Raw genomic sequence first — 27,221 nt, 5'->3', positions numbered from 1 at the left:
ACCCAGACACTAAACAGGAGGCCAACGGGACACCCAGACACTAGACAGGAGGCCGACGGGACACCCAGACACTCAGACAGGAGGCCGACGGGACACCCAGACACTAGACAGGAGGCCGACGGGACACCCAGACACTAGACAGGAGGCCGACGGGACACCCAGACACTAGACAGGAGGCCGACGGGACACCCAGACACTCAGACAGGAGGCCGACGGGACACCCAGACACTAAACAGGAGGCCAACGGGACACCCAGACACTAGACAGGAGGCCGACGGGACACCCAGACACTAGACAGGAGGCCGACGGGACACCCCAGACACTAAACCGGAGGCCGACAGGACACCCAGACACTCAGATAGGAGGCCGACGGGACACCCAGACACTAGACAGGAGGCCGACGGGACACCCAGACACTAAACAGGAGGCCGACGGGACACCCAGACACTCAGACAGGAGGCCGACGGGACACCCAGACACTAAACAGGAGGCCAACGGGACACCCAGACACTAAACAGGAGGCCGACGGGACACCCAGACACTCAGACAGGAGGCCGACGGGACACCCAGACAGGAGGCCGACGAGACACCCAGACACTAAACAGGAGGCCGACGGGACACCCAGGACACTCAGACAGGAGGCCGACGGGACACCCAGACACTAAACAGGAGGCCGACGGGACACCCAGACACTAGACAGGAGGCCGACGGGACACCCAGACACTCAGACAGGAGGCCGACGGGACACCCAGACACTAAGACAGGAGGCCGACGGGACACCCAGACACTAAACAGGAGGCCGACGGGACACCCAGACAGGAGGCCGACGGGACACCCAGACACTCAGACAGGAGGCCGACGGGACACACAGACACTAAACAGGAGGCCGACGGGACACCCAGACAGGAGGCCGACGGGACACCCAGACACTCAGACAGGAGGCCGACGGGACACCCAGACACTCAGACAGGAGGCCGACGGGACACACAGACACTAAACAGGAGGCCGACGGGACACCCAGACACTAAACAGGAGGCCGACGGGACACCCAGACACTAAACAGGAGGCCGACGGGACACCCAGACAGGAGGCCGACGGGACACCCAGACACTCAGACAGGAGGCCGACGGGACACACAGACACTAAACAGGAGGCCGACGGGACACCCAGACAGGAGGCCGACGGGACACCCAGACACTCAGACAGGAGGCCGACGGGACACCCAGACACTCAGACAGGAGGCCGACGGGACACCCAGACACTCAGACAGGAGGCCGACGGGACACCCAGACACTAGACAGGAGGCCGACGGGACACCCAGACACTAAACAGGAGGCCGACGGGACACCCAGACACTCAGACAGGAGGCCGACGGGACACCCAGACACTAAACAGGAGGCCGACGGGACACCCAGACACTAAACAGGAGGCCGACGGGACACCCAGACAGGAGGCCGACGGGACACCCAGACACTCAGACAGGAGGCCGACGGGACACACAGACACTAAACAGGAGGCCGACGGGACACCCAGACAGGAGGCCGACGGGACACCCAGACACTCAGACAGGAGGCCGACGGGACACCCAGACACTCAGACAGGAGGCCGACGGGACACCCAGACACTCAGACAGGAGGCCGACGGGACACCCAGACACTCAGACAGGAGGCCGACGGGACACCCAGACACTAGACAGGAGGCCGACGGGACACCCAGACACTAAACAGGAGGCCGACGGGACACCCAGACACTCAGACAGGAGGCCGACGGGACACCCAGACACTAAACAGGATTTCATTTACCTTGAAGAAATATGGATTTTACGTTACATATAAACACTTTCTTTTTTTACTGTCACTTTCTGAGTCTCTGGGAGAACACATGGGAGACATATCTTAAATAAATCAGGAAATATCAGGGATATTATCTGAGAAAAAGACTGAACATTTGATGGAAAATAATCTGCATATTTTTGGAGATTCACACGTTTTCTCGCCGGATATTCTCTGACAATAACGTTGTAAATTTACCAGGAAAATACGAGATTTAAATCACATTTCTTTGTCTGATATTCTCTGAGAGTCAAATGGAAATTTAAGAGAGAAAAAAACCTGATATTCTCTGAGATTTCATTTATAATTCACGACTCTTTTTGGGGGATTTTCTCAATTTAATAATAATAATAATTTTTGCTTCTTTTTAAGAAAGAGGTATTAAAACTCTCATAAGCAGCACATTAATTTTATTTCTCTATATGTTGTTTCACCCGAAAATAAAGAGTATAAATCAGTGTTGGACTCACGGCTCCAAGAGACGGGCCGAACCTCCCGGTCGCTGTTTTACAGAAATAGCTGAAGAACGACGAGACGACGCCTGCAGACAGAGACAGAAAGAGAGACAGAGAGAGAGACAGAGAGACAGAGAGAGAGACAGAGATCTGTGTTTTTCTTTTTACTTTTATGTATGCACCACGACACCAAGTCAAATTCCTCGTACGTGAGATTGTGATTGTGATTGAAAGAAGGTATCACAGTATGTATTGATTACCTGCGGACAGGTAGAGGGCGAGGAACTGCTCTCGGCCCAACATGGACACGGCGCTGGAGGAGAAACTCCACAGGACGTACATGTTGGCCGCCAGGTGGAAGAAGGAGAAGTGGCTGAAGGTGGAGAGAAGCATGGGGGCACACAGGGTCTCTAACGGGGGGGACAGGAAACACGTTAGAAAGGGTCACAGGAAAATATGTCGACATGTCTGAGAGATTTACCAGAAATATGTGCAAACTGTGCGGATAAAATGTGCCAACAAAGCAAGAACAAAAGGTGGAACATATTCAGAAAGTTGTAAGAAAAATAACTGAAACATTTAAAATAATGTCCGAAGAATATAGAAAGTACTGGTGGCACATGTAACGACATGAATGTCCATAAATCATTGACAAAAATATTTGTAGAATGTGTGGACAAAAAAGAAAGAAATATACTTGAAAATGTGGTAAAAAAATATATGTCGAAATTGTCAGAATAATATCTAAATATACGTGAAAGATTTGGTGAAACATATAAGAGCATTATAGTGTGAACGCTGTGCCGACTGACTGGAGGCGGGGTCGGCCGTGAAGTGTTTGAGCATCGAGCGCTGCAGAGAGGGGACCCTCCAGCAGCAGAACACTATGGCGTTAGCAGCAATGATGCCTGGGAACACACACACACACACACACACACACACACACACACACACACACACACACACACACACACACACACACACACACACACACACACACACACACACACACACACACACACACACACACACACACACACACACACACACACACACACACACACACACACACACACACACACACACACACACACACACACACACACACACACACACACACACACACACACACACACACACACAGTTTTGAAATTATTTGAATTTTTTTTCACATATTTTATAGAATGTGTTTTGCAGAGTGTCTCACCTGTCACCGTCCTCTGACCCTCGCTCAAGCTGTTCCACCATTGGTTGATCTGCAACAGCCAATCAGAGCTCAGATTGAGAACAACTATCAGAATTCAGGTTTCTTAAAGAGGTGACGACGTAGCTCCGTTACCTCTTTGCGGACGTTTCCTCGTTTCTGAGGCCGAAGCTTCTCCAGCCAATCAGCTCGGACCTGGTCGGAGTAGCTTTGCACCCGAAACTTCAGAGACTCGTACTGCCAGATGGCCGCCGCACCGAAGGAGCAGCCTGTAAACTGAGGAGGAGTTAGTCTGTGACCTGAGGAGGAGCTAGTCTGTGAGGAGGAGGAGCTAGTCTGTGAGGAGGAGGAGCTAGTCTGTGAGGAGGAGGAGCTAGTCTGTGAGGAGGAGGAGCTAGTCTGTGAGGAGGAGGAGTTAGTCTGTGAGGAGGAGGAGTTAGTCTGTGAGGAGGAGCTAGTCTGTGAGGAGGAGGAGCTAGTCTGTGAGGAGGAGGAGCTAGTCTGTGAGGAGGAGGGGCTAGTATGTGAGGAGGAGGAGGGGCTAGTATGTGAGGAGGAGGAGCTAGACTGTGAGGAGGAGGAGCTAGTCTGTGAGGAGGAGGAGTTAGTCTGTGAGGAGGAGTTAGTCTGTGACCTGAGGAGGAGCTAGTCTGTGAGGAGGAGGAGCTAGTCTGTGAGGAGGAGGGGCTAGTATGTGAGGAGGAGGAGCTAGTCTGTGAGGAGGAGGAGCTAGACTGTGAGGAGGAGGAGCTAGTCTGTGAGGAGGAGGAGCTAGTCTGTGAGGAGGAGGAGTTAGTCTGTGAGGAGGAGTTAGTCTGTGACCTGAGGAGGAGCTAGTCTGTGAGGAGGAGGAGCTAGTCTGTGAGGAGGAGGAGGGGCTAGTCTGTGAGGAGGAGGAGTTAGTCTGTGAGGAGGAGGAGTTAGTCTGTGAGGAGGAGTAAAGGTATTTACCCCCACGGTGAAGACGAGGGGCTTCAGGAGGAGTCCGAAGTCTCTTGGCGGAGAGGGGGGGGGGTCGCTGCTCCGGCTGGGGGGGGGAGGAGCGTCGGTGGGGAGGAGCCTCAGCCGGGGGGGGCTCTTTCAGGTTATGCTCCTCCCCTTTTTGTTCAGGTTTCCTCGTGACTTTCCTGAAGAGGCAGCGCTGCTGAAGGCTGACCCTGAGAGACCCAAGCAGCACAAAGGTTAAAGGTCAGCAACCCTGAGAGGCCCAAGCAGCACAAAGGTTAAAGGTCAGCAACCCTGAGAGACCCAAGCAGCACAAAGGTTAAAGGTCAGCAACCCTGAGAGGCCCAAGCAGCACAAAGGTTAAAGGTCAGCAACCCTGAGAGACCCAAGCAGCACAAAGGTTAAAGGTCAGCAACCCTGAGAGGCCCAAGCAGCACAAAGGTTAAAGGTCAGCAACCCTGAGAGGCCCAAGCAGCACAAAGGTTAAAGGTCAGCAACCCTGAGAGGCCCAAGCAGCACAAAGGTTAAAGGTCAGCAACCCTGAGAGGCCCAAGCAGCACAAAGGTTAAAGGTCAGCAACCCTGAGAGGCCCAAGCAGCACAAAGGTTAAAGGTCAGCAACCCTGAGAGGCCCAAGCAGCACAAAGGTTAAAGGTCAGCAACCCTGAGAGGCCCAAGCAGCACAAAGGTTAAAGGTCAGCAGAAACAACTCAAAGAGGAGTGAAAGCAGCTCTCATCCTAAATAAAGCAGAGCTCCACGTGCCGCTCGGCCACTAACAATATCGCTTTAAAACTAAATGGTCCTCTGGTTTCTTTCTCAACGCGACAACACAGCGCTCCGTGAGGCGGTTGTTGGGTGAAAAGCAAACAGCTGTTTGCTCCTTCACTACAGACTATGAGCCACCTAACCATTCGCCAACATGTGTTTAACACCAGCGGTAACCGGCCAAGCGCCGGGCAAAAAACTATCTTCAAATGAAAGAAAGTGACCGGAGGAGTTAAAGGAGAGTGACAGGGAGCATGAGAAGAAGAGGGAGAGAAAGTTTCAGCTTGATGGATGGAGTTGGATTCTAGAGGTGCAGGGACGCATCCTAAAACCTTTTATAATCTATCGATTAGATTTATGATTCGAACATTATAAAAGTAGGGTAGACATGTGGAGATTATCCGGCTGAACAAAACGTGCATTTATCAAACAGGTTTGTTTTCCACAGACCTTATTTCCAGCTATTTTCCAAAACCCTGTGGAGAAATCCCATTGCTTTCTGTGGAGGGAACCAGCAGCTTACTTCCTGGTTTTAGGACGCGTCACTGCACCTCTCAATATGATGCCATATAAACAAGGTCTTCTGTCGGCTCTGTGCATCAATGCCGACCTATGCTGACAGTGAGTGAAGAGTAGACAATATAAAGGTATTGGCTTTAGGGAAATGTCCCAGCAGGAGAATGAAGGATCTAATCTATAGCCATTACATTTCTAACTCCTGATGACAGGAAGGCAGAAAGTGCATTATACAAATAATAACACTCATAATAATAGCAGACATTTTTTAACAATGACCACAATATCATTATTTTAATAAACCAAATATGAACAATTGAGGAAAATGAGGAAGAACTGATGATTCAAATGTTGTAGTAATGTAGTTAGTGCATACATTACTATTGCAACAAATGTGTTAATTTTCTTCATTATTAGTCGATTTCTTTGGACGAATGCTCCGGGCCGGAGGGACACTATCGAAGCACTTAAAGGTGGGGTCGGTCATTTTGGAGAAAGCAGCTCGAGTGCGCTAGAATTTGAAAATACACAGCCGGAAAAATCTGCCCCTTCCTCACAGAGCCCCTCCTCCAACACACAGGGTCATGACCAATGAGGCACGAGATCAGTCTGTGCCCAGATGGAAGGCTGACAGGCAGGTAGGCCATCCAGTTACTTTAGCCGGCTCAGATGATTGGTCGAGCTTTCTACAGCGCCACGGCTTCAAAGCACTTCAGATATTCATTGCTATCGGGATGTTAAGAGCATTCCATGGAAGATAACAACAAGTGTATCTGAAGTGAATTACATACCCCACCTTTAAGTACAATTTAGAGGTACTTGTACTTTACTTGAGTTTTTCCACTATTATGCTACTTTGTACTTTTCCTCCTCTACATGTATTTAATACCTTCAGTTACTTCACAGACCTGGATGATGTGAAATCTAATCAAGTGTTGAATCAGACTTTAGTTCCACCTGGAGTAAATCCACCAGCTACCCTGCAGTATACAAAGTACTTCAAACTAGCTGCACCTTCACCAGCTTTGAGAACACTTTCATGATCAATCATTATAAAACATATCATATATATTATTCTGAAATGGACCAATCTGCACAACGACTACTTTTACTGTCTTTCACTATATTTAGATGAGAATACTTTTCTACTTTCACTTGAGGAACATTTTGAATGAGGACTTTGACTGTAACAGAGTATTCCTACACTCTGGTACTTCTACTTTTACTCAAGTACACGATCTGAGTACTTCTACTTTTACTCAAGAACAATATCTGAGTACTTCTGCTTTTACTCAAGAACAAGATCTGAGTACTTCTACTTTTACTCAAGTACAAGATCTGAGTACTTCTACTTTTACTCAAGAACAAGACCTGAGTACTTCTACTTTTACTCTAGTACAAGACCTGAGTACTTCTACTTTTACTCAAGTACAAGATCTGAGTACTTCTACTTTTACTCAAGTACCAGATCTGAGTACTTCTACTTTTACTCAAGTACAAGATCTGAGTACTTCTACTTTTACTCAAGTACAAGATCTGAGTACTTCTACTTTTACTCAAGTACAAGATCTGAGTACTTCTACTTTTACTCAAGTACAATCTGAGTACTTCTACTTTTACTCAAGTACAAGATCTGAGTACTTCTACTTTTACTCAAGTACAAGATCTGAGTACTTCTACTTTTACTCAAGTACAAGATCTGAGTACTTCTACTTTTACTCAAGTACAAGATCTGAGTACTTCTACTTTTCTACTACTCAAGTACAAGATCTGAGTACTTCTACTTTTACTCAAGTACAAGATCTGAGTACTTCTACTTTTACTCAAGTACTGAGTACTTCTACTTTTACTCAAGTACAAGATCTGAGTACTTCTACTTTTACTCAAGTACAAGATCTGAGTACTTCTACTTTTACTCAAGTACAAGATCTGAGTACTTCTACTTTTACTCAAGTACAATCTGAGTACTTCTACTTTTACTCAAGTACAAGATCTGAGTACTTCTACTTTTACTCAAGTACAAGATCTGAGTACTTCTACTTGTACTCAAGTAGCCTCTGAGTACTCTGAGTACTTTTACTCAAGTACAAGATCTGAGTACTTCTACTTTTACTCAAGTACAAGATCTGAGTACTTCTACTTGTACTCAAGTAGCCTACAAGATCTGAGTACTTTTACTCAAGTACAAGATCTGAGTACTTCTACTTTTACTGAAGTACAACACCTGAGTACTTCTTCACCTCTGATCATAACAAACTGCTGTTAGCCACCATGCTACAATTAGCTGCTAACACCCAGCTAAGTCTAAGCGTCCTTCAGAAGCTAACATGCTAACTCCAAGCAGCGGGGCTCCGTCTGTCTGTTGGCCGGGAAATGCAGCCTGTTTTCGAATGCGGTGACTGACCTGCCGCCCCTCGCGGAGCTCCGTAGAGCATCTTCTCCGGTGAGTCTGAGCAGAACCGAGCAGCTCCTCCACGCCATGTTGGTGACCCTGTGACCCGGGGAAGGTGCATCATCTCCGGGGACACTGAGAGTAGAGAGTCGGGGGAGAGCGCCCCCTGCAGGACGGAGACTGCAGCACCATCAACACATTTTTGGGACTTTCTTTTCGGAAATATTTCACTTGTTTACGAAATGTTTCACTGTTTTTTAAACCTTTTATACAAATATTTGACACTTTTTCATATATTTTTCAACATTTAAAATGTTCGTATATATTTCACATCTAAACAATTCCCGAAACTTTTCACATTTCACACAAATCCCCCCAAAATGTGATGTTATTCTATATTATCGAACATTTTTCAATAGTTTTTTGGACATTTCACCCATATTTTCTGACTTTTTCCCACAATTGTCATGACTTTTTCGACTATTCTCATATATGCAGTATTTGGGTCATTTTCCACAGGTTTTTGGGAAATTAGTTTCTATATTTTTTACACATTTGTTTTTTAGAACATGTGGGCCCCATGACCCTCAGACCTACCCGGCAAATGTACATCATCTCCGGGGTGACTGAGAGCAGAGAGCGCCCCCTGCAGGAAAGAGACTTCAACTGCAGCTTCTTCTTCTTCCAGCTTTCTCTTTCTTTTGGATATTATCAGTGGCGTCGCCTGGGCCTTCGGGGCTTCAGCTCTAGCCCAGGACAATTCTCCCTCATTGATATAATACAAAGTTCTTATTTGGGGTATAAAGCTTTTTTTTAAAAGGAGGGGGCTGAGCTCATGGGGGACCCGGCAGCTACTGTCTAAACCAGGGGTCTCCAACCTTTTTTAGGATGAGAGCTACTTTCAAAGGTTATTCATTGTGGGGGAGGAGGGGTGTTAGATAGATATATAGTTGTAAATAGATAGAGTTCGCTATGATTGAGGTTTTGTTTATGCATAGGGTAGATTCTTTTAATTACATTTCCTTTTTTGTTTTGTGTATTTTTTACATTTTGGATTTGCTTGGCGAGCTATTTGTAGAACATGCCCCACAGGCGACTAAGTGCCCGCGGGCAACGTGTTGGCTACCCCTGGTCTAAGCTAAATGCTGCGGTGATGAAACGCCATATCATGGATTATCAAGGATTCTCTCTGAAACAGTTTGGAGCTCAAAGGCTTTCTCTCTTGCCGGTTATACCACAAGGTGAGTTCCTTTGTACTTCCTAGATTGATGCTTTTAATTTGAATATTTAAAAAATAATATTCCCGGGGGAGTATGCCCCCGGACCCCCCCAGAGGAGGTGAGGCCCCCCTAGAGGAGGTGAAGACCCCCCTAGAGGAGGTGAGGCCCCCCTAGAGGAGGTGAAGACCCCCCTAGAGGAGGTGAGGACCCCCCCAGAGGAGGTGAGGCCCCCCTAGAGGAGGTGAGGACCCCCCTAGAGGAGGTGAGGACCCCCCCAGAGGAGGTGAGGACCCCCCCAGAGGAGGTGAGGACCCCCCTAGAGGAGGTGAGGCCCCCCCTAGAGGAGGTGAGGACCCCCCTAGAGGAGGTGAGGACCCCCCCAGAGGAGGTGAGGACCCCCCTAGAGGAGGTGAGGCCCCCCCTAGAGGAGGTGAGGACCCCCCTAGAGGAGGTGAGGTCCACCAACTTTACCCCTGCTTACACCTATATGCCGTGAGCTGATTATCGAGCCTTCATTTTATCAATCGTGTGTGTGTGTGATGGTTCCTGAGGAGAGACTAGTGTGTGTGTGTGTGTGTGTGTGTGTGTGTGTGTGTGTGTGTGTGTGTGTGTGTGTGTGTGTGTGTGTGTGTGTGTGTGTGTGTGTGTGTGTGTGTGTGTTGCAGTAGAACATTCCACCGTAGCGCCCGGTACCTTAATGTGAAGCCCCACATGTTGGAGCACCCTCTATGAAACGTCAAGCTACCCCACAGCACCCCCAAAATAAATCTCTGGCGCCGCCACTGAGGGCTAAGCCCCAAATGTTTCCAGGTCCAGGAAACGCCCCTGGATATTATATTGGCTCTTTTAGAAAATATATATATTTACTGATATTTTAAGAATGTTTTCCAGAATTGTTCCCAAATATTTAGAAATAAAAACAAGATGTATTTCTCGTGTTTCTGCTTGAAATGTCTTCATTTGAGGACGAAAATAAAGACCATTGACTAAAACTTTGATGCAATTTATTGAATAGTCGTCAGAGAGAGTAAAATGTGTTAGTGAGAATTTTCTCCTAGAGATTAAAATATCACCGACAGATTTAAATACAAAAACAAAACATGACAACACCTGCCCCTCAGGTAACAGAGAAGCCTGGTTTCAAACCAGTGTCTCATTAACTCAATTATCCTCGTGCATTTGACTTTGGAAGAGGGGAGGAAAGGGGGCGGGGTTTCGCCGTGTCATCATTTACCAAAATAAAACAAACATAAACAAATGAGACATCAAATAGCACCAACATTAATCTCAGGCTAAATAAATACTTTGATGACATTTACAGTAGAAATATAAAACGGTCGAGTTCAAACATATTTACAAATCACAGAGAGATAATACAGAACCAGAGATCAAATAAAAACAAATGTTATTAAAGAAAACGTAACAGGAAGTCACACAGGTTGTTTTGTGACCGCGACTACAAACCTTTAGTTTATTTAAAGAGGATAAATATTCTAACACAAATAAAACACAGATTAAACTGAAAGAAGTGTCCGGTTCTGGTTCTGTTCAGATGTTTCTCAACTCTCCTGGTTTTTTACACTGAAACCCAAGAAAACAAATCGGGAGAACATTTGCTGTTTGAAAGAAAACTGGGGGAAAACAAGGTTTAAAGTCAAATATATTCACAGTTTCTCAAACGATTCTCTGCCTGCTTATTAACAAAATACTGACTGACCAATCACACGCAGTCGCTGCCTCTGGGCCGACCAATCAATGACTCTCAGTGCAGTTCTGGTTGGGAGGGATGTATTATAAGAACTGGAAACCGCCAAAAAACCTCAACGAGTAAAGAGGGCACCAATGTTATGTAATGGTAAACACTTCCCGTTTTCTAAATGGGCGTGGTCTATTAGCATTAGATATTTACACAGCTAACACGTTTAGCATTCAGAATATAGGTTTAGCTCATTAGCATTAGCTCAGTCTCCTAAATGAGTGTGGTCTGATGTATTTATATCTTATAAGGCTAACATGGACATTAAAACAGCTAACGCACGTGTTTAGCATCATGAATATGAGTTAGCTAGGGCGTCGTCTAATTGACGTTAGCTAGAAAGCTAAGTTTAGCTAATGTTAGCACTCTGTGTTAGCATTACAAACCAGAAAATTGTTCAAACATATATAAGTTTCTCCAGATTTCTCCTTCTGAAAAATGCCATTTAATGCTTTAGAGAATGTATTTGTTCTTTGTTTTGATATTTTCACAGCTTTCAGACATGTTTAGCATTACCAACATTTGTTTGCTAACGTTAGCTAACGTTTAACGCTTCTAGGTTAAAGGGACAGTTCCAGAGGTGAAGAAGTACTCAGGTCTTGAGTAAAAGTATTAGTACTCAGATCTTGTACTTGAGTACAAGTAGAAGTACTCAGATCTTGTACTTGAGTAAAAGTAGAAGTACTCAGATCTTGAAGTACTCAGATCTTGTACTTGAGTACAATACGCTGAACAGTAAAAGTACTGCATTCAAAATGTTACTGAAAGGCGCCCTCTTGTATTCCGGTGTCCAGCTCTTATAATACATCCGGGGCTGTGAGCGGGGCCATCGTTACCTCAGGTGATCTCACGCCATTTTTCTGATGAGGAGAGAACGTCACGACAACGCCACCAACCAATCAGCTGGCAGTATGAGAAAAATAAAGAGCTTTTTGAACAATAAAGCAAGCAGACATGTCCCAGTAGAGACTCTACATATCGATATACACCTGGACATCAGCAGGCATCAGGCATCAGACGTCTTTAGCCTGAAGTTCTGAACAAAGTACATTTTCTCCTGATTTGTTCGGGTTAGGGTTGTCTCTTTAAAGGTGATCGAATACATTTCAATTTGAATGCAGCCTCGTGTCCGTATTGACGTTTAATGCATTCATTAAAGCACTCTTTGCTCTCCTGGTAATCTGAACACAACGGATTGATTGGTAGCGTTATCTTTCGGACAGTCTCTCCTCACAGGGACTAAGCTTTGAGTTTCCACTTTAATGGTGTTTGAATACATTTGACTGGAATTTAAATTATTATACTAATTTAAGCCGTTAGGTGGACAGGTGCCATCAGGAGAAACGCTGCAGCTTCAGAAAGGATGCACATATAAAAACAACACTCCTCAAGCTGCTGGATGTTCTCTAAACGCTGCCATGTCTCCTCAAGCTGCTGGATGTTCTCTAAACGCTGCCATGTCTCCTCAAGCTGCTGGATGTTCTATAAACGCTGCCATGTCTCCTCAAGCTGCTGGATGTTCTCTAAACGCTGCCATGTCTCCTCAAGCTGCTGGATGTTTCTCTAAACGCTTGCCATGTCCTCCTCAAGCTGCTGGATGTTCTCTAAACGCTGCCATGTCTCCTCAAGCTGCTGGGATGTTCTCTAAACGCTGCCATGTCTCCTCAAGCTGCTGGATGTTCTCTAAACGCTGCCATGTCTCCTCAAGCTGCTGGATGTTCTCTAAAACCGCTGCCATGTCTCCTCAACCTGCTGGATGTCTCTAAACGCTGCCATGTCTCCTCAAGCTGCTGGATGTTCTCTAAACGCTGCCATGTCTCCTCAAGCTGCTGGATGTTCTCTAAACGGCTGCCATGTCTCCTCAAGCTGCTGGATGTTCCTAAACGCTGCACATGTCTCATCAAGCTGCTGATGTTCTCTAAACGCTGCCATGTCTCCTCAAGCTGCTGGATGTTCTCTAAACGCTGCCATGTCTCCTCAAGCTGCTGGATGTTCTATAAACGCTGCCATGTCTCCCTCAAGCTGCTGGAGTGTTCTCTAAAGCCTGCCATGTCTCCTCAAGCTGCGAGAGTGTTCTATAAACGCTGCCATGTCTCCTCAAGCTGCTGGATGTTCTCTAAACGCTGCCATGTCTCCTCAAGCTGCTGGATGTTCTCTAGACGCTGCCATGTCTCCCTCAAGCTTGCTGGGATGTTCTCTAGACGCTGCCATGTCTCCTCAAGCTGCTGGGTGTTCTCTAAACGCTGCCATGTCTCCTCAAGCTGCTGGAGTGTTCTCTAAACGCTGCCATGTCTCCTCAAGCTGCTGGATGTTCTCTAAACGCTGCCATGTCTCCTCAAGCTGCTGGATGTTCTCTAAACGCTGCCATGTCTCCTCAAGCTGCTGGATGTTCTCTAGACGCTGCAGGTGTTGTTGCTGAAGATGTTTCTTCATGTGGAACACTTGTGTTTTTATATCTGCATCCTTTCTGAAGCTGCAGCGTTTCTCCTGATCGAGGAGATTTGGGTCGTTGTAGCACGTCTGCACCTGTCGCCCTCCGTACATATCTCATCCCGTAGAGTTCGTATTCAAGTGTAAAAGTTGCAGATCAAACATGAAGAAACCGACCGCTCAGTGTCCTCTGTAACGACAGAATGAAGCAGTCTGCGCTCTCCTGATGAACAGCTCTGATTGGTTGGCTGCCGGGCCGTTCCTTCCTATAGGCGGACTATGCGGATGCCCCCAAGCTGCACGTTCAGGTTCAGCCTCAATACATTTGGGGAGAATTCAAATGAGCCGTCTTTCTTTGTAGACAGCCGAGCCCCCTCCTGTGTTCGGTGAAGCGTTATATGCTTAACAATCTAATGTAGGATATAAACACGACGAAACTGCAACGACAGCTTGTGTGTGGGGTGATAACGTCCAAATCATCGTTGGGCTGTCAGCCAATGAGTGACGTCTGAGGAAGATGAACAATGTAAATGATGCTGCATCCCTTGCATGTATTGACGTACAGGAGCCTTATTGTTTACCTTTTTAATACGTTTCAATTGCTTGGTTTTCGTGAAATTAGTTTTCCTCTGAAAGTGTAACAGATTGATGCGTCTCCACAGATCCTCTTAAAGCAGGGGGGTCCAAACTCTTTTCACATAGAGACAAATATTCGAAGGGCAGGGCCGCTCACTAACGGTGAGGTTTACTGCCTCATAAGGGAAGTTATAGGTTAGCTAAATCAATCTAATGTAAGTCAATGATGCTTGATACAACAGCCTATTGTGCTAGCAGCGCACCCCTTGAAGCAGAAGCTTCAGAGTGATTATGGTCAGAGGACATTTGAAGGGTATATTTCAAGGTTGTTATTTAAATAAGTTATTGGGCTTTTTTCTTATCAGCTTAGATTTGTTAGAACATATTTTCAACTTCAATTGACTGAAAGTGTCTCATTAACACATGAATACTACTGTGTAATATATGTTTACAGATATATTTAAGAAGTACAATACAAGACACGCCCTAGTTTCATTTGTGGGCAGTATTACATTATACTTTCAGAATTAGCTGAGGGCCGATTCAAATGTAGTTTGGACACCCCTGTCTTAAAGGCTTCAGAATCCCCCCATTGTAGTTTGAGATGAATAGGGCCCCCAAACAGCTAGAAACTGCCCTGATTGGTTGTCAGCGATAAGCTCCTCCTCCTCATTCCCTCATGCAGACGTTGCACCTCCCGATGCTCTCCCTCTGCTGCCAGCTCTCCTTCAGCGTGGAGGAGGCGCTGTCGGAGGAGGCGGAGCTTACGGAGGCCTCCACGCGGGTCAGCCAGAAACTGTAGATGTTGGCGAAGTAGTGGCAGGTTCCTCGGGGCCCCTGGCACTCCACGAAGGGTTGGGCTCTGAAGTCCTTCAGACAGCTTCCTGAGGACGTGAGAGACTGGCCGCCGCCCTCATCCCCTGCTCCCGTATGCTGCAACGCACACAGGAAATGACATCATCGTGAGGCGTTCCACTGACTTCCTGCAGACATTTCCTTCACTAAGGCACCTCTTTTCACCCTCTGTCTGAAACCACAGCCCAGTCTGCTCTGATTGGTTAGCTGGCCGGCTCTATTGGGATTGGTCAACCAGCTTAGAGTTGTCCCTTCCCTTAGTCTATCACGTATGATGTGAAAAGTGAGAATTTGAAAAAAAGTCTAATGTTTTGAAAATAAAAGTCAGAATTCTTAAACTTTTTTTAAAAATTCATAATTTTTGAGATTTTGAAAAAAATGTCAGAATATTTGATAAAAAAGTATTGTAAAAGTCCTCCCCAGTACCCACCATTAGGAAGGAGTAACCGCTCCACAGGCTCCTCCACCGCGGGGGGCATTCGGGCCGGGAGGAGCTCTGGCTGTGCAGAGCCACTGGAGACGAGGCGGCTTCACACACAGCACACCGACTGATGTGCTCCTCGATGGAGGCTCCGCCCACTGGGAAGCTGGGCACCGCCGCCGTGGTCGACAGCCAATAGGATTTGTCGTTTCGACTGGCGTAGGAGCAGGTGCCCATGTTACAGGAGGAGAAGGGCATCGTGGAGAAGACCCTCATGCAAGAGCCCGCCTGACCTGGAAACAACAGTCATAGAAATAGAATCAGGAGGGAGCAGTCCCAGAATAACAAGCGGAGAAAAGATCCTTGGAGACGCCGAGAGGCTCAAACAAGAAGAGTCCGTGCTGAAGTTCTTGATCCTGATGTTTAATAAGGGAAGTAACACTAGCTAGCCTAGCTCCCCCTCGTTGTCGTCCACACACTAAATACCTTCCACCCATGAGAGGAATGACCGATGCACCTGTGACACTTAACATTTACAATCCTTTGCAGGCAGCTGCATATATGAAGACAAACACATTACCCAAATGGCAACAAAAGGTTTCTTAACAGTTGCGTAGTATTATGTGTCCTAATAACAAACTACAAGTCTACCAGAATCTGACCACCAGAAATGTGTCATTTTCAAGATGGCGTCCAAGATGGCCGAAAATTCCTTACTGGAACAAGGCTTCATGAAATCCTCAACAATCTGAATATTGGATTTAAACATTATGTAATCATATTATTGAACACGTCCAATGGATTTCTAGACCTTTGCAGTGGTCAGATTTGGGTAGACTTTTAGTATGTCATTAAGTACCTGACACTAAAATAATCCATTGAAAAACCTTTTGTTGCAATTTGTTTGGGGTCAAAGCATATTTGCAGCTGACTATTGTCTTATTTGAAGCAGGTTTCTTGCTATTCTGAGTTTGTATCCCCATGGTTGATGCATTGTGATTTGGATTGGATCGAAGCTAGATGTATACCCAGGTCCTGAGTGTGCGCCTTCTCCTGCCCCTCCAGGTACAGCAGGCTGTATCCCACCCACAGGACCCTCATGTTGATTGGACAGGTGGGGATCAGCTTTGATTGGCTGTGCATCACCAACATGAAGCCAGAGTTCACCTGCTTGGGGGGTCCGGAGGGTCCGCGGTCACCCATTGGCCCGGGATCACCTGAGACACACAAAAACATAAAGCAACAGGAATTTAGATCCACATTGTTAGAGAAATCTCCCTGGTCCCCGGCTTGAGCTTCATCTCAGGATCCATGTGTCTGTGATCCTCTCCAGAAGGAGTCATCACATACAGAGACTAGTTCCTGAACAGTGTCCTTCACATGCTGATATCCAAGAGAGGGAGTTACACAGTCACAAGATGGAGGAGTAGAAAGCAGTATTCAATGTTTACTTCAGATTAGCTCCACGTCAGAAATGAGCATGCTTGATGTCTCTCTCCATAGAGGCTGAATCATCATGTTAATCACATAGCTATCATCTGCCTCAAACAGTCCTGATGCTCTTCTAGGTAATCACACATCCTGTCATGTTCACTGCTACAGTTCATACCTCTGTTAGCATGCTACTCTCATGTTGGAGGAGCACACTCAGTGTTTTCCCAACACACAGGATATCAATCAAGTCCTCCTCCAACAGAGCAACATGAATATATAAAGGACATAAAACAAATAAAACTGATAAAATAATGCAAGAGAATGTTTTGCGACAGTGTGTTGGGGTCTCACCTTTCCCTCCTACTGATCCTCGCTCCCCCTGAAGGCCCAGATCTCCTCGGTCTCCATCTGGACCTAAAGACCCCCCAGGGCCTGTTGGACCCTCAGGACCCAGGTCCCCCTTTCTACCTGAAACACACATACAAGTTTCCGTCAGAAACAATGCACGCTGTGTTTTGGAAAGTATTGATCGTGTGAGTCGCTTTGGATAAACGCGTCTAAAGCGACGTGAGATGGAATAAGCTCTGAGTTCACATTAGCGTCGCTAAAGATACTGTTTCAGAAATAATCCTTGATGCTTTTAAACATGATATGGGGTTTAATCATGGCAGCATTTAGCCGAGTATCTGCTGGTAGAATTCTCCTGAATGACCCCCCCCCCCCAATTATGCTTTAGACCCAGAATCAGCACTTTAGTAACAGCGCTGAAACAGAGGGACATGAGGGATGTTTAAAATGCATGATCGGTTTGGTATATTGAGCAAAACACTTCACAGACATGTTTTTCATATATCTGAGACCCATAACGTATGACTACGTATAACAGGAGACCTTTAAAACTCTACATCTGTGCACCAGAGGGCTAGTTGTGTAGCGGTCCCTCACCTTTGGGGCCGGTCCGACCCATTTCTCCCAGAAAGCCGATATCTCCAGGTGTCCCGGGGGGCCCGGGGTCCCCTGAGGGCCCCTGGGTGGAGGGGGGGTACGTGGGGCAGGGGGACACGCGGCCCTGCTCCCCCTTTGGACCCACCGGACCAGAAGATCCCTTCGGTCCTGGAAACCCTCCGGGACCCGTAAAACCTTGAGGCCCCCGAGTTCCTGGCAGTCCCATCAGACCTGAAGACCCCTGAATACCTGCACACACACACACACACACACACACACACACACACACACACACACACACACACACACACACACACACACACACACACACACACACACACACACACACACACACACACACACACACACACACACACACAATGTTTATGGAACTATATCACGGTCACATGACTTCACGACCGCTAAGCTAAAGGAGGCTAATTTTGGGTGTGATGATGTTTAGTCGTAACATTTAGACTCTTCTTATCCACCTCCATTTCTAAACCCACCAGTGGGATATTTACTGACGTATTTTATGTGGTAGAACAAAACTTTAAAACATCTTCAACTTGTGTCAACCACAGACTTTATTTCACGATAACAACCAAAAACACGTTCAGAAAACCATTGACCTCCAGACCAGGGGACAGGAAGTGGTAAAATGCTGAGTCATGTCGTAGTTTACTTTGGAGACTGACCTTTGTCTCCTGGATTCCCAGAGAGCCCTGGCTGTCCTGGGGGCCCCTGAGATCCCATTTGGCCCTTTGGCCCCGGGCAGCCTGTGTCCCCGTTCTCTCCGTCATCTCCAGGCACCGGAGTGTTCTCACCTGGTTCCCCAGTCTCACCAGCACATCCTAAAACATCAAGCAAAAGGTCAAAGGTCATCCAGTTGTTGACCTGTTAAACCCTGCAATGGAAATTGTCCAATAAAGTGCACATTAGTATTTGAGCTTATCTCAGAACGTTTCAAAGTTAGTAAAGTTAAACGGTAATGTTGGTCAAACCCGGCAAACCATAATAATTATTCAGGTACTGAAGTTGTGTCATACATTTAAAAAAATGCAATCATCAAATTAAAATTATTATTCACGTACATAAGGACATCGTGGAAAACCAGAATACTTGATTTAGCTGAATGCAATCCACAGAAGTTAAACGCTAACATATATATATGGACTACACAGCATGGTCACATGACTTCATATCACCATCACTTTCTGCTGCAGTGAAGGCTTTGGTTATGGAGTTCTTTATTTCATTATAACAGGGTTAAACCTGAAGTCTGACCTGGCTCTCCATCTGTCCCGGCACACCCAGGTTCTCCTCGAGGCCCCGGGATCGGAGCTTTACAGTCCGGTCCAGATGTACCCTTAGGACCCAGCCCCCCCGGTGGTCCTACAACAACAACAACAACAACACATAGACCCTGTTACTGACAAGGGTTGCAGTGGAATTGTCCAAAAATCAGCTCCTATCGTCTTCTCCTCTCCACTACTCCTCGACCTGTGTGAAAGGTCACGGGTTAAGGGATAGTGGATAGGAGAATTCAAAAGGACTTAGGAGAAGAGACCGCGGTACTTTAGAGAATCGACTGCACTTTAACTATCCCACGTGTTTCTGATGCGCCAGCGGACGTCCTGAATGAGCGTCTGCTGCTGTGGGGAAACTATGGAGACTACAGTTCTCTATACAGCGGACTACAACATGGATGTTCAATAAGAACGAGGGACTCCTGTGAACTCATCTAGAGACTCTGTGCTCTGATGCTGCTGCTTTATGCTTTATGAACGTGGACAACAGAGAAACAGATTCTTCAGGACCAAAGCTGGAATTGAAATAAAAGAGGAAAGTGAAACGTATGCTCGTCGTCACCCTTCCTCAGGTCTAAATGTTTCCTAAGCTAAAGGAGGTTATAAAGGAAGTTCCAAAGCTCCTTTCCTATCACCTAGAGAATTCAAACCGCTCTTATCATGGCTGCCACTGAGGGGCTTCCGGGTCATTTCACTCCGTTAGGAAGGTAACTAGGTGTTAGAGTCATGAGTTCCTAGGTGTTAGAGTCATGAGAAGAGCTGTTCGAATTCTCCAGATGATAGGAAAGGAGCTTTGGAACTTACTTGCATATTGAACACAAAATACATGGATTGATACTAGATTGAAAGATATACGACTCGTCTGGAACACACGTCTGAACAAAGTTCTCCCGTTCGCATCCCTCAGTGGCTTCAGTATAGATTAGGTTCAAAAGTCACTACACTAAGCTAAATCCCTGCAGCTCAATCACGTCTAGACCCTGATGGGGATCATTCTGATACAGACCTTGGGCTCCTGGAGGGCCCCGGGGTCCTGGTGGGCCGGGCTGGGATGAACCATAGGGTCCCGAAGGACCTGTAGGACCTTTATCACCTGGAAGACCCTTGGATCCTGGAGGTCCTGGAACACCCAAACCTGAACAGAAAGACACACGATATCATTGTGATCACCAAGACCTCTTACCAGCTGAACTGAGACCAGTATAAACGGTTATAATCCAGACCCTTCTACGAGTCAAAATGGTGGTCTTATTGTTTGTTTCACGTTTACTTGATGTCTTTAGCAACTGACTTGTGATTGTATTGTATTGTGTGTGTGTGTGTGTGTGTGTGTGTGTGTGTGTGTGTGTGTGTGTGTGTGTGTGTGTGTGTGTGTGTGTGTGTGTGTGTGTGTGTGTGTGTGTGTCCTCTGTTTAAGGTGCAAACTGGAGGTCCCCACAACGTCACAATTCAGGGTTAGAATAAATCTCCTGAGAATGAATGTCCGATTGAAGCTGTGTGCGTCTGTGTTTGTGTGTGTGTGTGTGTGTGTGTGTGTGTGTGTGTGTGTGTGTGTGTGTGTGTGTGTGTGTGAGTATGTGTTTGTGTGTGTGTGTGTGTGTGTGCGTCTGTGTTTGTGTGTGTGTGTGTGTGTGGTGTGTGTGTGTGTGTGTGTGTGTGTGTGTGTGTGTGTGTGTGTGTGTGTGTGTGTGTGTGTGTGTGTGGTGTGTGTGTGTGGGGGGTGTGTGTGTGTGTGTGTGTGTGGTGTGTGTGTGTGTGTGTGTGTGTGTGTGTGAGTGAGAGGGAGAGAGACTCATACCTCTGGTTCCCATGTCCCCCTTTACACCTTTCAGTCCATCCAGTCCGTGCAGCCCCAGCGGACCAGGAGGACCTGACGCATTGAAACAAATCAAAGGTAAAGTCATTTTGTTTTCTTTGTTCAGTATAACGTCATAACAGGATTGGCTTATCTGGAGCTTTTATTTTGAAAAGGCAGCTTCAGATAGCAGGAAGAGTCAGCTGATCAAACTGGACATATCTTATTTACATCTTGATGAGATTGGAACAGGATTTGATCAAATGTGTTCTGGGTTTCTCGTGATCCAGATTCCCGTTGAGTGTTTAAAGGACCTGTAGTGGGTAACCCTACCTCAAATTAAACTCCCCCTCCACTGAAGGAAAAAGAGGAGGGCTATTTATTCTTTCTATTTACTTGACACTGTTATTTAGTAGGACAATAACCTAACATGGCTGACATGACAGCAGGTTTAGAAAGTTCTGACCTTGGAGTCCCAGGAAGCCTTGAGGACCTGGAGGACCGTCAGCACCAGCTGTACCTGGAAGACCTGGAAGACCCGGACGACCTCTGGGACCGGAGGGGCCGACCACACCTGGAACCAGACAGAGAGACAGGTAGAGGAACTAGGGTCATTTTATACAGAATAAAATATTAGTCACATTGTGGAAAAGAACTAAGTACATTTACTCAAGTACAAGATCTGGGTACTTCTACTTTTACTCAAGCACAAGATCTGAGTACTTCTACTGTTACTCAAGTACAAGATCTGAGTACTTCTACTTTTACTCAAGTACAAGATCTGAGTACTTTTACTGTTACTCAAGTACAAGATCTGAGTACTTCTACTTTTACTCAAGTACAAGATCTGAGTACTTCTACTTTTACTAAAGTACAAGATCTGAGTACTTCTACTTTTACTCAAGTACAAGATCTGAGTACTTCTACTTTTACTCAAGTACAAGATCTGAGTACTTCTACTTTTACTAAAGTACAAGATCTGAGTACTTCTACTTTTACTAAAGTACAAGATCTGAGTACTTCTACTTTTACTAAAGTACAAGATCTGAGTACTTTTACTGTTACTCAAGTACAAGATCTGAGTACTTCTACTTTTACTCAAGTACAAGATCTGAGTACTTCTACTTTTACTAAAGTACAAGATCTGAGTACTTCTACTTTTACTCAAGTACAAGATCTGAGTACTTCTACTTTTACTCAAGTACAAGATCTGAGTACTTCTACTTTTACTCAAGTACAAGATCTGAGTACTTCTACTTTTACTAAAGTACAAGATCTGAGTACTTCTACTTTTACTAAAGTACAAGATCTGAGTACTTCTACTTTTACTAAAGTACAAGATCTGAGTACTTCTACCACCTCTGTATATAATAATTTACTCTCCTTGTCATGAATTTATAGATTAGCTTTAGAGACCAAAACCGATTGGTTCCAGGCTGTCTGCTTTACGCATTTTAACATTGGACATCCTCAAGTGGCCATTTGAGGAACTGCAGGTGTTTATACTTCACTTTGTTTCTTACATAAAGGTTTTCAAACACTTAATAGTTGAAGTTTCTTCTTTTCCGTAGTCCATATCTATTGTAAGCTAAGCTAGCATCATGTTAGCGTAACACGGTGTAAAGGCTTGATGAGCTTCACTACCTGGTGGGCCCAGATCCCCGCCATCGCCTGGATCTCCTTTACATCCTCTCTCTCCTGAATCCCCAGAGAAACCGGCTCTTCCAGGATCTCCTCGAAGTCCAGGAGCTCCTGAGAAAGAGAACAGCTGATTCATCCAGAAATTCACATCATGGTTAATCTAACGGTTTTCAGATATTCAATAACTTTTGAGTTTGAGGTCAAAATGTAACCAGTATTTAACCAATGAAGTCATGTATTCTTCTAATATTCGTTTGTCTATAGATCTAAATATCTAAATGGTTAACTCTAGTGTTTCCTGTTTTGTTGGTTTGTCCATCTGTCAGCAGAACTACAGAAAATGACGTAGTCCAATTTGAATGAAACTTGGCCGAGGAAGATTCCCTTAAAGCAGATCCGAATCACACACATCATTTTTCAATAATGGAAAGAGCCTTCTCTAATCTGACTTTTGCTGCAGAACCAGATCGTCACCTTGTGCACCGAAGTCTCCAGGAGGCCCCTTGTCTCCAGGCGGACCGAAAACACCAACTGAGTCTCCCTCATCACCTGAGGCACAAATAGAAACATGACACAACAAACCCGCACTAAGGCAGTTACAGGGAGAACGGGACTCTCAATGGCACTTTGTGATTTTGACGCTATTTCAGTGAAACAAAGCCGTTTTGTCAACTTCAAGGATTGTTGCTTCTTTCTTGAACACAACACTTATAAGTACACTTTAATACAGGCAACACTTTTCAACTGGTAGAATATGAAGCACTTTGTAAGGATTTGGGTTTCTTTGATGGCAGTTTGTGTTTTTAAGGCTGTTACAGGGAGACAATGCCCTTTTGAACATTTGACACATTTTTTGCTTAATTCTCTCAAAAAAGTTACTGAAAGATACACTTTTATGGATAAAAGCTTAAAACTAGAAAAAAAGCACTCGTTACGAATTTGACGCTTAATGGCACTTTGTGATTTTGACGCTATTTCAGTGAAACAATGCAGTTTTGAACATTTGACAGATTTCTGCTTAATTCTTAAAGGTCTTGCGGTGGGTTGAGTTTCTACCTTTGGATCCGGTACATCCTCGGTGACCGGGTTCTCCATCTGTCCCTGCACATCCCAGGTCACCCTGCGACCAAAAACAGACAATAGTGTTCATTCATTGCATGTCAAATATCAGTATTTTAAGATAATAAGATAGGATATTATTTTATTGATCCGTGTTTGGGAAATGTCTTTGTTACAGCAGCATGTAGACAAGTATTGTACATGAACTAAACAGTTCATAAAATACAAAGAAAAACATTAACAGCAAATATAATTGTATAAACAGTAAACAAATAAACAAAACTAGTGGAGCCTCGCAGATGGGGGTGCTGCAGCCCCCTCAGCACCCCCCCTTCCCGCGTCCATTCACGCTGTCTCGCAGACCGCACGCAGCAACCAGGAAACCACACCAGTAACCCAGCTCACACTGTCCGCTCCTCGAGCCTCAAAGGGCGGAGCAGCGAGCCCCACAACGTCCTGCCATCACGGCACCCAGGTGTCATTTTCTGGTTGCTAACAAATGCCAGAGTAACAGAGTGGGCGAGATGACCAATCAGAGCACAGTGGGCTCACAGGGAGGGGGGGGGGGGGGGGGGGTGGCAGGAGCTCCAACAAGCCGTGTAGGACAGAGAGTGCATACACATACTACACCGAGACGCTGGATGAGAAACCAATGAGAGTTTGGAACATTGAACAAAGTGAATCTATTCTAGCTGACCTCAACAATGGCATCATGATCAGTAGAAATGGCCATGACATGGAGGGGACACATGTTGATGTAGAAGAGACATGAAGAAGAGGGGACACATGTTGATGTAGAAGAGACATGGAGAAGAGGGGACACATGTTTGATGTGAGAGAGACATGAAGAAGAGGGGACCACATGTTGATGTAGAAGTAGACATGAAGAAGAGGGGACAATGTTGATGTAGAAGAGACATGAAGAAGAGGGGACACATGTTGATGTAGAAGAGACATGAAGAAGAGGGGAAACATGTTGATGTAGAAGAGACATGAAGAAGAGGGGACACGTGTTGATGTAGAAGAGACATGAAGACGAGGGGACACATGTTGATGTAGAAGAGACATGGAGAAGAGGGGACACATGTTGATGTAGAAGAGACATGGAGAAGAGGGGACACAGGGTGATGTAGAAGAGACATGAAGAAGAGGGGACACATGTTGATGTAGAAGAGACATGAGGAAGAGGGGACACATGTTGATGTAGAAGAGACATTGATGTAGAAGAGACATGAAGAAGAGGGGACACATGTTGATGTAGAAGAGACATGAAGAAGAGGGGACACATGTTGATGTAGAAGAGACATGAAGAAGAGGGGACACATGTTGATGTAGAAGAGACATGAGAAGAGGGGACACATGTTGATGTAGAAGAGACATGAAGAAGAGGGGACACATGTTGATGTAGAAGAGACATGAAGAAGAGGGGACATATGTTGATGTAGAAGAGACATGAAGAAGAGGGGACACATGTTGATGTAGAAGAGACATGAAGAAGAGGGGACACATGTTGATGTAGAAGAGACATGAAGAAGAGGGACACATGTTGATGTAGAAGAGACATGAAGAAGAGGGGACACATGTTGATGTAGAAGAGACATGAAGAAGAGGGGACACATGTTGATGTAGAAGAGACATGAAGAAGAGGGGACACATGTTGATGTAGAAGAGACATGAAGAAGAGGGGACACATGTTGATGTAGAAGAGACATGAAGAAGAGGGGACACATGTTGATGTAGAAGAGACATGAAGAAGAGGGGACACATGTTGATGTAGAAGAGACATGAAGAAGAGGGGACACATGTTGATGTAGAAGAGACATGAAGAAGAGGGGACACATGTTGATGTAGAAGAGACATGAAGAAGAGGGGACACATGTTAATGTAGAAGAGACATGAAGAAGAGGGGACATATGTTGATGTAGAAGAGACATGAAGAAGAGGGGACATATGTTGATGTAGAAGAGACATGAAGAAGAGGGGACACATGTTGATGTAGAAGAGACATGAAGAAGAGGGGACACATGTTGATGTAGAAGAGACATGGAGAAGAAGGGACACATGTTGATGTAGAAGAGACATGAAGAAGAGGGGACACATGTTAATGTAGAAGAGACATGAAGAAGAGGGGACACATGTTGATGTAGAAGAGACATGAAGAAGAGGGGACACATGTTGATGTAGAAGAGACATGAAGAAGAGGGGACACATGTTGATGTAGAAGAGATATGGAGAAGAGGGGACACATGTTGATGTAGAAGAGACATGAAGAAGAGGGGACACATGTTGATGTAGAAGAGACATGGAGAAGAAGGGACACATGTTGATGTAGAAGAGACATGAAGAAGAGGGGACACATGTTGATGTAGAAGAGATATGGAGAAGAGGGGACACATGTTGATGTAGAAGAGACATGAAGAAGAGGGGACACATGTTGATGTAGAAGAGACATGGAGAAGAAGGGACACATGTTGATGTAGAAGAGACATGAAGAAGAGGGGACACATGTTAATGTAGAAGAGACATGAAGAAGAGGGGACACATGTTGATGTAGAAGAGACATGAAGAAGAGGGGACACATGTTGATGTAGAAGAGATATGGAGAAGAGGGGACACATGTTGATGTAGAAGAGACATGAAGAAGAGGGGACACATGTTGATGTAGAAGAGACATGAAGAAGAGGGGACACATGTTGATGTAGAAGAGACATGAAGAAGAGGGGAGACATGTTGATGTAGAAGAGACATGAAGAAGAGGGGACACATGTTGATGTAGAAGAGACGTGAAGAAGATGGGACACATGTTGATGTAGAAGAGACATGAAGAAGAGGATTTTGCATAATAGGTGACCTTTAACTCACCTGATCTCCGGTTTCTCCGGGGAACCCGATGTATCCTGGTGGTCCTGAGCGTCCGGGCGATCCTGGAGGTCCTGGTGGTCCATAGGGCCCGGGGGGTCCTGGGACCCCTTCGATGCCCGGGGGTCCATTCAGGCCTGGATATCCTGGGTTAGCAGTGGCTCCTCGCAGACCTTTATTTCCTGTAATAATACATTTATTTAGTATAGCACCTTTTAGTCTGTTCTCTCTCAGTCAGTAGAGTTACGCTGCGTCCACACTACAGCTTCGACAGCTTCAAAAACGGTTTCCAGCGCGTCTGCCCATTCACTTTGAATGGGGTGACGTTACGTTGCCTCACTTTTCACCGAACTGAATTGTGGGTAGCATAGCGGTCCGTCTCCGGCGTCAGAAGTTGAACAATGTTCAACTTCTGACGCCGGAGACGCCGGAGACGCCGGAGACGCCGGAGGCCGGAGACGCCGGAGGCCGGAGACGCCGGAGACGCCGGAGGCCGGAGACGCCGGAGACGCCGGAGTAGCCAGCGCCAGCCAATCAAATCCCGTTTCTGAAAATCTGACAGCTCAAGCCCTAGCCAATCAAACCGCGTCTAAGCTGGGAGAGATATCCCGCCGTTCATTTCTATATTTCAAAAAAAGATGGAGGAGAAACTAATTATCGGCGTAGCAAATCACCCGGTTTTGTATGACCAGACCCTCTTCACCTCCCGGGATACAAACCGGAGGAACCAGGCATGGAGGGAGGTGGCAGAGACAGTGGGTGAAACTGGTAGGGTTTCGCCTGTTTGGGGAGTTTATATATATATATATTG

General features: G+C 46.0%; 2 protein-coding genes across 2 annotated transcripts; both read right to left on the bottom strand.

Moving 5' to 3' along the window:
• Nucleotides 1-2,302: 2,302 nt before the first annotated feature.
• On the bottom strand, nt 2,303-8,198 carry LOC117561850 (presenilins-associated rhomboid-like protein, mitochondrial; the record flags this gene model as incomplete). The annotated part of the gene is given in 8 exon segments (XM_034239455.1): nt 2,303-2,373; nt 2,548-2,697; nt 3,100-3,195; nt 3,495-3,543; nt 3,627-3,767; nt 4,443-4,533; nt 4,535-4,648; nt 8,122-8,198. Coding segments are annotated over 8 exon segments (789 nt in total), but the record flags the coding sequence as incomplete, so codon positions are not given.
• Nucleotides 8,199-13,425: 5,227 nt separating this feature from the next.
• Nucleotides 13,426-26,592, bottom strand: LOC117561849 (collagen alpha-4(IV) chain-like; the record flags this gene model as incomplete). The annotated part of the gene is made up of 14 exons (XM_034239453.1): nt 13,426-15,024; nt 15,377-15,660; nt 16,396-16,584; nt 17,153-17,269; nt 17,747-17,995; nt 18,445-18,600; nt 19,034-19,141; nt 20,063-20,191; nt 20,855-20,926; nt 21,318-21,425; nt 22,496-22,603; nt 22,967-23,041; nt 23,549-23,612; nt 26,414-26,592. Coding segments are annotated over 14 exons (2,102 nt in total), but the record flags the coding sequence as incomplete, so codon positions are not given.
• Between the last annotated feature and the right edge of the window lie 629 nt (nt 26,593-27,221).

This window comes from Gymnodraco acuticeps, unplaced genomic scaffold (genome assembly GCF_902827175.1).
Source record: "Gymnodraco acuticeps unplaced genomic scaffold, fGymAcu1.1, whole genome shotgun sequence".
NCBI lineage: Eukaryota > Metazoa > Chordata > Actinopteri > Perciformes > Bathydraconidae > Gymnodraco > Gymnodraco acuticeps.
The sequence above is the reverse complement of the archived record's forward strand: the minus strand, read 5'-3'. Positions and strand labels throughout refer to the sequence as shown.